At 37.8% G+C, this 14,061-nt stretch overlaps 1 protein-coding gene across 1 annotated transcript; it reads right to left on the bottom strand.

Moving 5' to 3' along the window:
* Nucleotides 1-10,191: 10,191 nt before the first annotated feature.
* LOC133997822 (GTPase IMAP family member 4-like) lies at nt 10,192-12,128 on the bottom strand. Its single transcript, XM_062437538.1, has 2 exons — nt 12,092-12,128; nt 10,192-11,264 (listed from the first exon to the last, which is right to left on the bottom strand). Exons 1-2 carry the CDS (start codon nt 12,105-12,107, stop codon nt 10,192-10,194), a joined length of 1,089 nt encoding a protein of 362 aa, XP_062293522.1. The 5' UTR covers nt 12,108-12,128.
* Between the last annotated feature and the right edge of the window lie 1,933 nt (nt 12,129-14,061).

Here is a 14,061-nt window from a genome sequence, read left to right on the forward strand (position 1 = left end):
CATAAACAAAAAGAAAGACAAGAACTGAGAGAATTGAGAGGGCGACAATATGTCACCCAATGTTTAACAAAAGAAGGTGTGTTTAGCAGACATTCCAACATTCCCGCAAAATTCCCGCAGACGCCCGCAAATGAGATCCAATCTCCCGGAATCCCGCATTAGAGAGTGACTGCGCGCGTGTGTGTGTTTGTGTGAAAACGTGTAAATGCAGCGCGCGTGTGAGCAAAGCGTAGCTCTGTGTTGCCGCTTATTAGACCGTGTAACCCCCTCCCCTGGAACGGACCTCCCAGAAATGACTTTATGTAGGTTGGGATGTCTGGTTTAGTTCATGATGAGTGGTGGAAATGAACTTGTTAGTTAAGGTTAGTCCACAGTCAAACAGATTAATGTTACATTTGCCCCTTAAATGTTAGTTATTTCTAATATCAAAGAAAATTGGAAAAGTGTTTGCTTTTTATCCCTGTTCTATCTGACATTAAATCAATGCAGGTAAATGTTTGTCAAGCTATTCATATTAACTCAGTTGTCCCAGGGCCAACATGCATCTCTAGGTGCAACAGCCCTGTCCCCCCTTAATAATGAACCAACCCTATTTCCAACTGAAGTAAGAGGTGAGCAGCATCATGTTGAATGACATGTCCCTCAACAATACTGAAGGACGTCTGTAGGAATTTATTTTTTTAATTCTTATTCTTATGAAGAAATAATAATTATTAAGTCCTTCTCAATGGTCAGAATTGGTTGTATACTTACACTACTGTTCAAAAGTTTGGGGTCACATTGAAATGTCCTTATTTTTGAAGGAAAAGCACTGTACTTTTCAATGAAGATAACTTTAAACTAGTCTTAACTTTAAAGAAATACACTCTATACATTGCTAATGTGGTAAATGACTATTCTAGCTGCAAATGTCTGGTTTTTGGTACAATATCTACATAGGTGTATAGAGGCCCATTTCCAGCAATTATCACTCCGGTGTAATGGTACAATGTGTTTGCTCATTGACTCAGAAGGCTAATTGATGATTAGAAAACCCTTGTGCAATCATGTTCACACATCTGAAAACAGTTTAGCTCTTTACAGAAGCTACAAAACTGACCTTCCTCCTAGCAGATTGAGTTTCTGGAGCATCACATTTGTGGGGTCAATTAAACGCTCAAAATGGCCAGAAAAAGAGAACTTTCATCTGAAACTCGACAGTCTATTCTTGTTCTTAGAAATGAAGGCTATTCCATGCGAGAAATTGCTAAGAAATTGAAGATTTCCTACAACGGTGTGTACTACTCCCTTCAGAGGACAGCACAAACAGGCTCTAACCAGAGTAGAAAAAGAAGTGGGAGGCCGCGTTGCACAACTGAGCAAGAAGATAAGTACATTAGAGGCTCTAGTTTGAGAAACAGACGCCTCACAGGTCCCCAACTGGCATCTTCATTAAATAGTACCCGCAAAACACCAGTGTCAACATCTACAGTGAAGAGGCGGCTGCGGGATTCTGGGCTTCAGGGCAGAGTGGCAAAGAAAAAGCTATATCTGAGACTGGCCAATAAAAGAAAAAGATTAAGATGGGCAAAATAACACAGACATTGGACAGAGGAAGACTGGAAAAAAGTGTTGTGGACGGATGAATCCAAGTTTGAGGTGTTTGGATCACAAAGAAGAACGTTTGTGAGACGCAGAACAAATGAAAAGATGCTGGAAGAATGCCTGACGCCATCTGTTAAGCATGGTGGAGGTAATGTGATGGTCTGGGGTTGCTTTGGTGCTGGTAAGGTGGGAGATTTGTACAGGGTAAAAGGGATTCTGAATAAGGAAGGCTATCATTCCATTTTGCAACGCCATGCCATACCCAGTGGACAGCGCTTGATTGGAGCCAATTTCATCCTACAACAGGACAATGACCCTAAACAACCTCCAAATTGTGCAAGAACTATTTAGAGCAGAAGCAGGCAGCTGGTATTCTATCGGTAATGGAGTGGCCAGCGCAGTCACCAGATCTGAACCCCATTGAGCTGTTGTGGGAGCAGCTTGACCGTATGGTACGCAAGAAGTGCCCATCCAACCAATCCAACTTGTGGGAGCTGCTTCTGGAAGCATGGGGTGCAATTTCTCCAGATTACCTCAACAAATTAACAGCTAGAATGCCAAAGGTCTGCAATGCTGTAATTGCTGCAAATGGAGGATTCTTTGACGAAAGCAAAGTTTGATGTAAAAAAAATCTTATTTCAAATACAAATCATTATTTCTAACCTTGTCAATGTCTTGACTCTATTTTCTATTCATTTCACAACGTATGGTGGTGAATAAGTGTGACTTTTCATGGAAAACACAAAATTGTTTGGGTGACCCCAAACCTTTGAACAGTAGTGTAGTTGGATACAACTATATCATATGTTCTGATACAGTAGTGATCACTGTTATACCAAGATAAAATAATTGTACTGTGACTTACCAAAGTTGCTGGCCATGTCTGGATTGTTGTAGTTGCCGTCTATGTTTAGGTTCAAGAATGCAGAGTTGATGCTGCAGCTGAAGTAACGACAGAGTTCAGAGTGTATCTGCTGCAGCTCCTTAAAAGCATCTCTATGCACCAAACCACTCCCACAAGCTACACTAGTGTCACAATGAAAGTGAAACTAAATACAGTACATCCTTCTTATGTAACCACCTTTCCCTTCATTAACTGTAAATTTGCAAGGTCATTTGATAATAGATAGATAGATTGATAGATAGATTGATAGATATACTTTATTGATCCCAAGCTGGGAAATTACATTGTAGCAGCAGCATTACAGGGACACATAGTGGCGATACATATACTACGATATACTAAATACGGTAACTATACATACCAAAATAGCAAAATATAAATATAAAGAATAGGCTATACATAGTGAAATAGCAAAATAGCAATAGTAAATGAAATAAAATGTAATGTGTAATGTACAACAGTATATACAACAGATTGGCAGTGTTATTTTAGTGCAAAGTAAATGTGCGATGTGTGTAGAAAATAAATTGTGCAGTGACTGTAAGTTATGACTGTTCCAGTGTTTCATTAATGTTTTCTATTGCATCATCTGGGCTTACAAAATATATTCTTAGCCTAATTAATTCACTTTTGCCAGAAGCAATGCTATTTTCATTTCAATAAAAGTTTGTTCTGATTGAATTGCACTCGTTAATTACAAAAGATACAAGAAGTTACAGTTCTTGGTGGATATCATCACATTCTCCCTCATTCCTTGAACAATTCCTCTTTATGATAACTGTCCAATAATTGTAGCCAGTCTTTCATCCTGGGCTGTCAGATCTGGTGCTCCTTGTCTTTCTCCTGCTTCCCTATTTTTTCTGGTTTGTGGTTTTACTTGTGCCACTGTCTGAACCTCAGGGGACACAGTATTCACTGCCTCAGTTATTGCAGCCAGGTCTCCTTTTTTTATTCTTTTTTTTTTAACATTGTCACTCCGAACGACATGTTACAGTAAAGTGTGCCTTTTCTGGCTTCCACCTCTTTATCAAGTATAAGTAATACATTACTTACTTTGTAATCAGCAGCACAAGAGCATGAAAGTGAAGTTATATTTCATAAATAAACAAACATTGTACCATTTATCAAATGACTTCAGCACATGACCAAAGACTAACCGTCCATCAGCTACAGAGCAGAGCACCTCCTCAGTGTACCATTAGTGTTTTATTCACACGTATTTATTCATGTAGCTCCTCACGCTTTCTTAATGATCTATCACATCTGGCTCTAAGTATCACATTCCCTGCAATAATGTTTGAGACTAAACAAGTGTACAAACACACACATATGCATGGTTGACAAGAAATATTTGTAAAGCATGTTTGAAGATCTAAAAGTTAGTTTACATATTAGCTAGTATCAGACGCGGTTTTACGATAGAGGCAAGGTAGGCAACTGCCTGGGGCCCCACCAACTTCCCCGAACTGCAGGGGCCCCCAGACCAGCTGCCCACTCTCCATTCAGCTGGGAATCGGGGCCCTCAGTGATCCCCAGCCATTGCGTTTTTAAATGTAAATGTAAATTTGTATGTTTAAATCGGAAACAAAGACAACACACTAAAATACAAAGAAATAAAGTATCCGTCTACACCCCCTCCCATTTCGTGTTATAATGGACTATTCCATCCAGGCCATGATCGCGAGAGTTCCAAACTTATGTGACGGAAGTGGAGGGAAGTTGGGAAGACGTGAGCGGTGAAATTGATATCAACAGTTGGAAAATGAAGCGAAACTACCCAAGTGGTGCCACCAAAAGAAGGAAGCGGGAGGAGGCGAAATCAAAAAATGACGCACTCCCGAAGTTGACAACATTTTTTAATGTTTCGACAACACAGCCGGTTGTCGAGGAGCAGCAGGAGGCGCCGGCTAATTCAGAAGGGGAGGAGGTAACCATAGTAACCGCGTCATGCTCGAGCTCTGACAGAAGAGATGTCAACAGTGAGGAGGTGGTGAGTAGCAGTCCTGATTCTGTTGACCACCACGAAAGTGTTGTCATCATCGGAGATGATCCGGCGTTGTGGCCCAACGTTTTCAGTGACTGTCAACGTTGTGACTTAGTGAAGAGAGGACCCGTACAAACAATAATTATATGCCATTACACAGCTTAGAATTTATATCCCCCCCCATCCACCTAAACACATGTCCATGTTTGCTTTACTTAATTACTTCTCTCTCTTTAAGTATGCAAAATGGACATGTTTTAAGACCAAAGACCAGGAGATCTGATGGCAAACTGAGAACAGCTGTTTCACAGGCTGGCTGTTTCTGACATAAGCTTTGAGGGACAGAAAGTGGATGCAAGGTATTTCTTTGTGCTTTTACAGACCCAAGTGCGTGCAACTGTTACACATAAATTAAGGCTGAGATGATCACGTACTTGTCATATGATCGGTTCACTGGTGCCACTAATCTACTTACCAGGGCCATAGCTAGTGTTATTGAAATACTGAAATCAAGTCCCCATAACATACTTTAAAATACTTCAAATGTGGAATTAGTTGTCTAAACACAGTTTCAAAGCCTTCTCGCCAGAATCTGGTGGGAAACTACTTCTTTGCTCATTTGTCCTTTGTTGGTCTAAATGTTGTCACATTTTAAGGGATTTAATATTGCTGATTTATCCTGACTTTTAATCCCTAGTATGCATAAAACTCTGAAATCAGTAGAAACCTAAATTTTCCATAAGGTATCTCCACAGCATCTCTCATTAGATCTTATAAATGCACACCTCTTTTAAAATTGACATCATTTGGGTCATTTTTTCCAACTTTTAAAAGCTCACTCCACAGGCACAAGCCATTGTACTGTGTACACAGGCTGAGTAGTATTAAATATGTAGGACATACCCCCTTAAATATTAAAAACTGGGGGGGAAACTCTGGGATTGCTGAGTCACAAATTACAGAGGACCTTACCCCAGTGCTCTCAGTGGTAGCTGCCCTGTCACTTACACAAACACAGGGTGATAAGTATCGTTGTGAATCCGTTGTGAAGGGCCCCCAAATTGCTAAATCCGCCACTGGCTAGTATAGTACATACCTAGATAGCGAAAAATGAATTGCTCAAAAAAGAATGTGTACCCATTCTCCAAGTTCATAATAGGTGAAATATAACTCTCTGGATGGATGTATAAAAAATCCTCTGCTGTGGACAGTGAAAGCTTTAATAGAAAGAAAGAAGATTGGTCAAAAAGCAGTTGAGGTGTCCAGTGCATCCTCTGTTTTTCTATAAACTATTCTTAGAATGTAGGCAGACATTGAGGCAGAAATGTGCAGGTTGGTGACAAAACCACCTTATTGTATTGCATTCATTAAAAGTCAGAGGAGAAATAAACATATACTATAAAAAAAATGAGATTTTGAAAGTTAAAAATGGTACTACATGTAGAGAATGTTGATATCTTTAAAGAAAATGTTTTCACAATGAATTGGTTCATTTTTCATTCATGGTCTTAATAGTAGTACATATGTTGTACATTATATCATAAGAAGTTTCTTTCAATAGTGTATATACACAAAGTCAATTCAAAGTTCTTGTGATGACTGTTTCTGTGATTGCTCTGCCTGGTTGGTCTGCTTGTCCTTGTTTTCAAGCATTACATTATAAGTAAATCACACAATATTTTAGTTAACAGATGAATAGTAGTCATTCTCTGATATTAAAAAAGAAAAACAGAAAATAAATACAAGATACAAGGTAAATATAAAGCAGTGGAGATGAAAGAAAACCTGGATTTTAAGTTAGTTCATGTTGTAGGAATTGGATATAGTCTCATGACACCAAAATGTAGGAACTAGTCATAACTAGAAATCATGAACTCACAGCTGAGCACCAAACTGTAAGAACTAGCTTCACTAAGGAGGGACTACTATAATGTAGGTGATAGACTTGCTACAAGGCAATCATACATTTAAGAATAGAAAGGAATGCATTAATAATGACTAATAATTATTAACAAGAAATTAAAGAATAATCACTTCTAATGATTAATATGGGGCACCACCGGGAAAACCGGAACAATAACCAAACTGTCTGATTAGCCTCAATCAGTCATAGAATTAAAAAAAAGGGTGAAGATGTGAACTCCATCTTTACATTGTTAGCAAAACACCATCAATAAAAATGTATGAGATGACCCTAAAGATAAAATTAATCACATGCAACCATTTTTAATCACAGTATTTACATTTTTCTCATAATCAGCTTCATTTACTACTTTTTCAAATCATTTCCTAACCATCAGGGAGGGTCGGCTACCACTGTCTTGATAACCTTATGGTTGGTATCAAATGATATAGTCCTTTCTAGAAACATCTACTGAAAATGTATTTAAGAAATATTCAAAAATTGTTAACCAAATAAAGTGTTACCCAATTATTTATATATAATTAAGTCAGGTTTGAGTCTCTATACACCAGCAAAAGAGTTAGAGAGGACTCTGTTTGTTGTTCTACTTTCTTATATCTTCCATCTTTCAGTTCTTTTCATTTCCAACTTGAATACAGTTGTTGAACCTCACAATCAGGTTGATTTATTTGTGTAGATTGAAGATCAGACTTGATTTTATCTATCCTCCCCGTCTGCATATCTAGGATGCTCCACATTTACTCCTTACTGCAACCACTGCTCACCCCTCCCTCCACCATTTACAAGAAAAGGCAGCATTTCTTTCCAGCTGCATGATGTTACAACTACACATGTTCCCCCTATGGACAGAAAATGGAACTGCATTTGTTCTTTGTTCCTAAACTTATGACCAACCTGATATTTTGTGATGATGAGATATCATGAATGTTAACCAGAGTGGGGTTCACTTTAACTGCAGTCAGAGCCATTTTAAAGGGAGACAGTCTATGCTCTTGAGAAGAATGAGGGCAGCACATCTACAGTATAGGCACCTTTTTGGTTTTCTTAGTGTTGACTTTAACATAAAACAGTCAAGCTAAATACAAAGGCTGCAGCACAGAAAGAAATATGTCTTTGTGGTATCTGACCTCTAGAAAGGAAACATATCTGGCTGCAAAGCCGGTGATGGTTGTAAACAAAGGTAGAAAGGTTCTCTGGTAGGTCTTGTCTGAGACTGGTCTTTGTGCTGTCTATCTTTGTGACAGTAATGATGATTGCTATAAATGAGGGTAGAAACATTCACTGACAGGTGACGTCTCTATGCATCCACATATTTTTGCTCATTTCTGTTTTTTATCTCTAAAGCATGGCATGCACTGAATATTTTCCAGCACTAATTTAGCTCTGGGCGTATTTTGTCATTTTCTGACCCTGCAGCCTGGCTCTGTAAATCTACTTCCCAACAGGTTTTATGTCAAACACTAATCAGACTGGCCACACCTCATTTGGGTGCAAGTGCATTTGTTATATAAATAATGTGGGGGGTGGATGGTAAAATGGTTTATATCAGCTATGTATATCATAGACTATACCGCCAACTTCTGGCAAAACTACTTTGTGTGGCCTAGTTTATTTACTCCAAACCAGTTGATGGGAATGTCACTAATTCACTTCTTTTTCTTTTTGCAACATTTAAAAAGTTTGCTTGGTGTTGTAGTAGTGACAAAGTTAGTATCAGTTGTTTTTGAAAAGCTGTCTCAGGGTCACATCCATGTAATTTTGTGAGGTTGCCTGATTACAGGTTGCTTTTAAAATCTGTTGGTTTCCAGTGTGTAAATATGTGCCACAAGCCACATGAAGACTTGAGGAGAGTTTTAGTTAGTTTTGGTTCGGCAGTCAGGGGGAAATTGTCTGGGGGTTGTCAATTGTCCGAGTGTGTGTTGGGCAGTGATACACACTACTGTCTGCATCAGTAATTATTGCTTCCTTGTCAGTGGCAGATGTCTGTCAGATGTCTAGATGTCTGTTGAAAGGAGCAGTTAGTTATTACAGAGAAAAGTTGTAAAGATTAGATTAGAAAAGTTGTTTTATTGCCTTTTTTGAACAAACTGTGTTACAGAAGAGTTTTGTCCAGTCACGGCAGAGCCAGCACCCGTACCTGTGCCAGCAGCTGTGCCATGTCAAATGTCATGATTCATACAGGAATAGATCTTTGATAAAGTATACACATATATAACTGGCATGAGACAAAAGTTCCACCACCTGACTCTGTGAAATGTACTGAGATTTTTTTTCCCAACAGGTTTTATGTCAGACACTGATCAGCCTGGCTACACCTCATTTGGGTGCAACTGCATTTGCTATTTAAACAAAGTGTATCATAGACTACACCGCCTTCTGATCATTTCTGGTAAAACTACTTGTGTAGGCTAATTTATTTACTTCCTTTTTTTTCTTCTTTGGAACATTTCAAAAGTTTGCTTTAAATATACTTGGCATTAGATGGAAACACAACCAGTGTGTTAGAACTACTTGAAAGCAGACCAAACTTCTGGTCATGACACTCTGCACCAGCTACATTTTAAATCATAAAATATGTGTAACCTTGATATGTATGTCACAAGTTTTTCCTAATAGATGAAAGAACTACAATTTGACTACATTAAAAATAAATAAATGTAAAAACATAGTCTGGGAGGCAGTGTGACCATGAGATGAGTGACTCAACCTTGAGCTATACTGCTTTAGGTTAGTAAAACTAATCTACATAGAACAGTGTCTCATTATCCAGACTAAAGGAGAACATGTGCAAAAGTTACTTATAATACAATATGAGCAAAATTAAGTATTAAACAGACTTTCCCTTTGTTCAATAGTATCCGTCATGATATACAAAATATGCCCAGTCTGGTCTTATTGAATTGTTGACATGTTTTCATTTTTATTAAGGAAAATACATCTGAACTCAACTCATCAGACATACATGCATACAGTAGAAAACACAAACTGTAATTAAACTCAATGATTTTCAAACTACAATAAGTGAAGAACTAAAAGATTTCTGAAATATTTGAACACAATGCATTCAGGGAAAAACATTTATATAGTAACTGACTGATCATGTTCTAGAATAAAGTTAATGTAATGAGCTTAATGAACACACAGTAGCAGATTTAAAGTCAACATGTAATTATTAGAAGTTGGACTAGAAGGTTTTGAATATACCAACTATATATTATGAGACTAATAATAAACTCGATATTATGATTGAAGTTGAAATTGATCCACTGATGTAATGAACAATGAAAAATGATTTCACTGAACTGATGATTGTCTAGCTGACTTTTCATAGCCTTCCCTCAACCTTTGTCTTTCCTCTATAACTTCTCTGTCAAGCTTCTCCTTTAGTGAATCAAAGAAAAGTTATAATACAAACAAGTAAACCAGAGTGACCATAAAGAAGCAATCATTAGTTACTGATGGAAATATTAATTTACCCAATTCACCCACTAGGTGGCACCACATCAAAGGTAATCAACCATCAGAGGTAAGTACCATGGTTAAATGAAAATGAAACCGTAAAGACACATTTAAAGCATTTATTACCATGAATTGTAAAGACTATTAAGAACATTTTCAAAAATACATGTGAAGAGGAAAAGAAGACATGAGAACTGTGATATGATGACTTAGCCTTACTAATCTACAGTAGAGCTTTACCTCAAATACAATGAGCTAAATCATTCATTTAGATCAATGAGTGTGAAGTGTGTCTTTAGATGAACTACCTGAATATGAGAACACTGATTGTTCTTCTTACCACCTAAACAATCCTAAAAATCCCTTGCCAATGTTTACAAATCCGTCACCTATCTGTTTCAAACTTTTTAGCCAAGGATTCATGTCCTCAGCATTCTTTCTGGCCTCCTCTTCATGTCTTTGCTGTAACCTTTCTTTTTTCTCTTTGAGCTCTCTGTCACACTGTTCCTTCATGTTTGCCATCTCTCTTTCTCTCTCCTCTTTCTCTCTCTTTCTCTCTGCCTCTCTCTCCTCCCTTTCCCTCTTCCTCTCCTCATTCACCTCCTCCTTGTCCCTTTTCCTCTCCTCCTCTCTCTCCTTCCTCTCCCTCTCTCTCTCAGCCTGGACTTTGGCATTCATTTTCTCCATCTGTTTTTCATATTTTTCCTGTATTTTCCTCTCCAGCTCTTCTTGTTCTCTACGTATTTCTTTTTCTTTCTCTTTGAGGATACGTTGTTTCTCCTCTTCGACTGCCCTCTCAGCCTCTTGGAACATCTGATTGGTGTAGTGGCTTCCTCCGTTCTTCTGGACTATATTTCTGATCTTCTGGAGCAGCTCAGTGACCTGAGTACGATCCTTCAGCTGATTATTGAAGACATGATACTGGCCATTACATCTGGATACAAGTTCCTGCAGGTCTGAACTTTCATCCAAGAACTCCTCAATAGTGGTACTTTCAAGAAGATCACCACCAGTAAAGAGCACCATGCTGTATCTGTCTGCAGCCTCACCAAAGATTTCTTGAATCTTGTTCACCGTCTTCATTTCCTCCTCTGTGTATCTTCCCAGTCTGATGACCACCAGGAAGACATGGGGTCCAGGAGCAGCATAAGTGATGCACTGGGTCACATCTTTAGTTGTTCTATCCATGCCAAACCTGGTATCAAACAGGCCCGGGGTATCAATAACAGCAACCTGTTGTCCAAACACCTCACCTTTGCCCTTAGAACAGTCTACAGTCATAGACTTAGCACTGAACTTTGATACAAAGCACTGTCTTCCCAGGATGGTGTTTCCAGTGGCACTCTTTCCAATTCCAGTTTTCCCCACCATCACTATCCTCAGCTCCTTATTATTGGTTCTGTCATATCCTGTGTAGAAGAATGTGTAACATGTATGTAAGAAAAGAAAAAATCTATTCATCTGCATTGAAAGACAAATAAGGAGCTGGGGGATTGTGAATCAATTAATGTCTTCTACAAACCAACAGTTTTTACAGTGTGGGAAATTGACAACCTTTCGTTGGCAGAATTTTTCCAAGATTCACAAATTCACTCATAAACTTCTGTGGCTGGCTCTCCATGATCTAGTCATGACCATTTACAGGAAGAGGCAACAGTTCATTAAACCTGTTGTTTTGGTTGGCCTGAATGTTAGACCTATACTGTTGTTTTTTCTTATGAGGACGAGTTTGTTTCTGTAACATCATGTAGCAGCCAATAATGTAATAAGATGATAACGTAATAACATGCCAATGACGTAATAACATTTTTAGACCAATAACGTAACAACTTTTTTGCCAATAAGGAAAAAAAACCTTTACTAACGTAATAACGTAATAATATACTAATATACTAATATCACCTTTAAGTTTTATTTATTGGATATAAAGTTTCACACATCCATTGCGCATAGTCTTACTATTGTCTGAGACCTGACCAAACACATACAAAACGCCCTACTCTCTCTCTCTCTCTCTCTCTCTCTCTCTCTCTCTCTCTCTCTCTCTCTCTCTCTCTCTCTCTCTCTCTCTCTCTCTCTCTCTCTCTCTCTCTCTCTCTCTCTCTCTCTCTCTCTCTCTCTCTCAGTTCAGGCTGTTCTACCAACTATATGTCAATAGCAGTGTTAGTCTGTCTACATACAACTATATCATATGTTCACTGTTATACCAAGATAAAATAATTGTACTGTGACTTACCAGAGTTGCTCGCCATGTTTGGATTGTAATAGTTGCCGTCTATGTTTAGGTTCAAGAATGCAGAGTTGATGCTGCAGCTGAAGTAACGACACAGAGTTCAGAGTGTATCTGCTGCAGCTCCTTAAAAGCATCTCTATGCACCAAACCACTCCCACAAGCTACACTAGTGTCATAATGAAAGTGAAACTAAATACAGTACCACCTCTCTCCATTTCCAGAAAGTCCCTTCATTAACTGTAAACCTCAAACCTTGCACTCCATCTGTCTTTCACTTACAAGAAATGGCAGAACTTTTTCAAGAACTGCAGACAATGGGCTTCATTCAGTGCGTACGCACAAAAACCTGTGCTTAAACCATGCCTACCAACACTGTTCCATTGTTTCATTAATGTTTTCTATTGCATCATCTGGGCCTACAAATTATATTCTTAGCCTAATTAATTCACTTTTGCCAGAAGCAATGCTATTTTCATTTCAATAAAAGTTTGTTCTGATTGAATTGCACTCGTTAATTACAAAAGATACAAGAAGTTACAGTTCTTGGTGGATATCATCACATTCTCCCTCATTCCTTGAACAATTCCTCTTTATGATAACTGTCAAATAATTGTAGCCAGTCTCTCATCCTGGGCTGTCAGATCTGGTGCTCCTTGGCTTTCTCCTGTTTCCCTATTTTTTATGGTTTATGGTTTTACTTGTGCCACTGTCTGAGCCTCAGGGGACACAGTATTCACTGCTTCAGTTATTGCAGCATTAACATTGTCACTCTGGAGGACACGCTATGGTAAAGTGTGTCTTTTCTGGCTTCCACCTCTGAAACAATTATTTCAATCTCTGCTGTTGTGAAATTCTTCTTATTTTAAGCTTTTGAGTCATAACTCAACTTCTTTCAACTTCTCTGTTCAGCACAGTGCTCTCTTCATGGTGCAGCAAATGGATGTCCTTATATAGACAAAATAAGCTCCTATTAGCAGAGTAGTCAAATCATTCTTGTATTCTTACCTGTATTTGTGCTTAATTTTCACTCTTCTTGCATAATTTTTATGTTTCACACAATGTAACTAAGAGCTCAGACCAACACATTTTGCACTACAAGCCTAAGAGAGCCAGAAGTGAGACCACATCAGACCAGGTCCACAAGACCAGTTTAATATACATATATATATATATATAACTGTGTTTTAATGAGTGTGTGGAGTATTCTTGTTAATCTGGTGAATATTTATCAAGTATAAGTAATACATTACTTACTTTGTAATCAGCAGCACAAGAGCATGAACGTGAAGTTATATTTCATAAATATTGTTCATTTTGTATCAAAGAGCACATGTTAAAATATGTTATGTGTCACAGTCTGGATGTATTATCAATCAGATGTGTATATATATATATATATATATATATATATATATATATATATATATATATATATATATATATATATATATATAGTAAATGTGTCCTAGATATTTAAGTTAGTTCATTTTTTTTTCAATTATATAATTCAGAGGGTTTTATTGCTTTATTGTTGGTGGCAGATGTGTGCCAGATATCTAGATGTCTGTTGAAAGGAGAATAAAGTGTTTTGTCAAAGACATCATTGTGAATTAAATCAATACATTGCTGTTATCAGTTACGTATACAACAGCCAAAACTGAAAAGGTGTGTTTATAGAAACTAACACAATAACACAGATGTTTTCATGCCAGGAGGCCTAAGACCACCAGGAGTGAGACCACATCAGACCAGGTCCACAGGACCAGTTTTCACAAACAGGAAAGATTTACAAATCTGAAACTGAGTGTGTGGAGTCTTTTTGTTAATCTGGTGGATATTTATCAAGTATAAGTAATATATTACTTACTTTGTAATCAGCAGCACAAGAGCATGAACGTGAAGTTATATTTCATAAATATTGTTCATTTAAACATTATTGTATCAAAGAGCACATGTTAAAATATGTTATGTAT

The sequence above is a fragment of the Scomber scombrus genome, chromosome 2 (genome assembly GCF_963691925.1).
Source record: "Scomber scombrus chromosome 2, fScoSco1.1, whole genome shotgun sequence".
Lineage (NCBI taxonomy): Eukaryota > Metazoa > Chordata > Actinopteri > Scombriformes > Scombridae > Scomber > Scomber scombrus.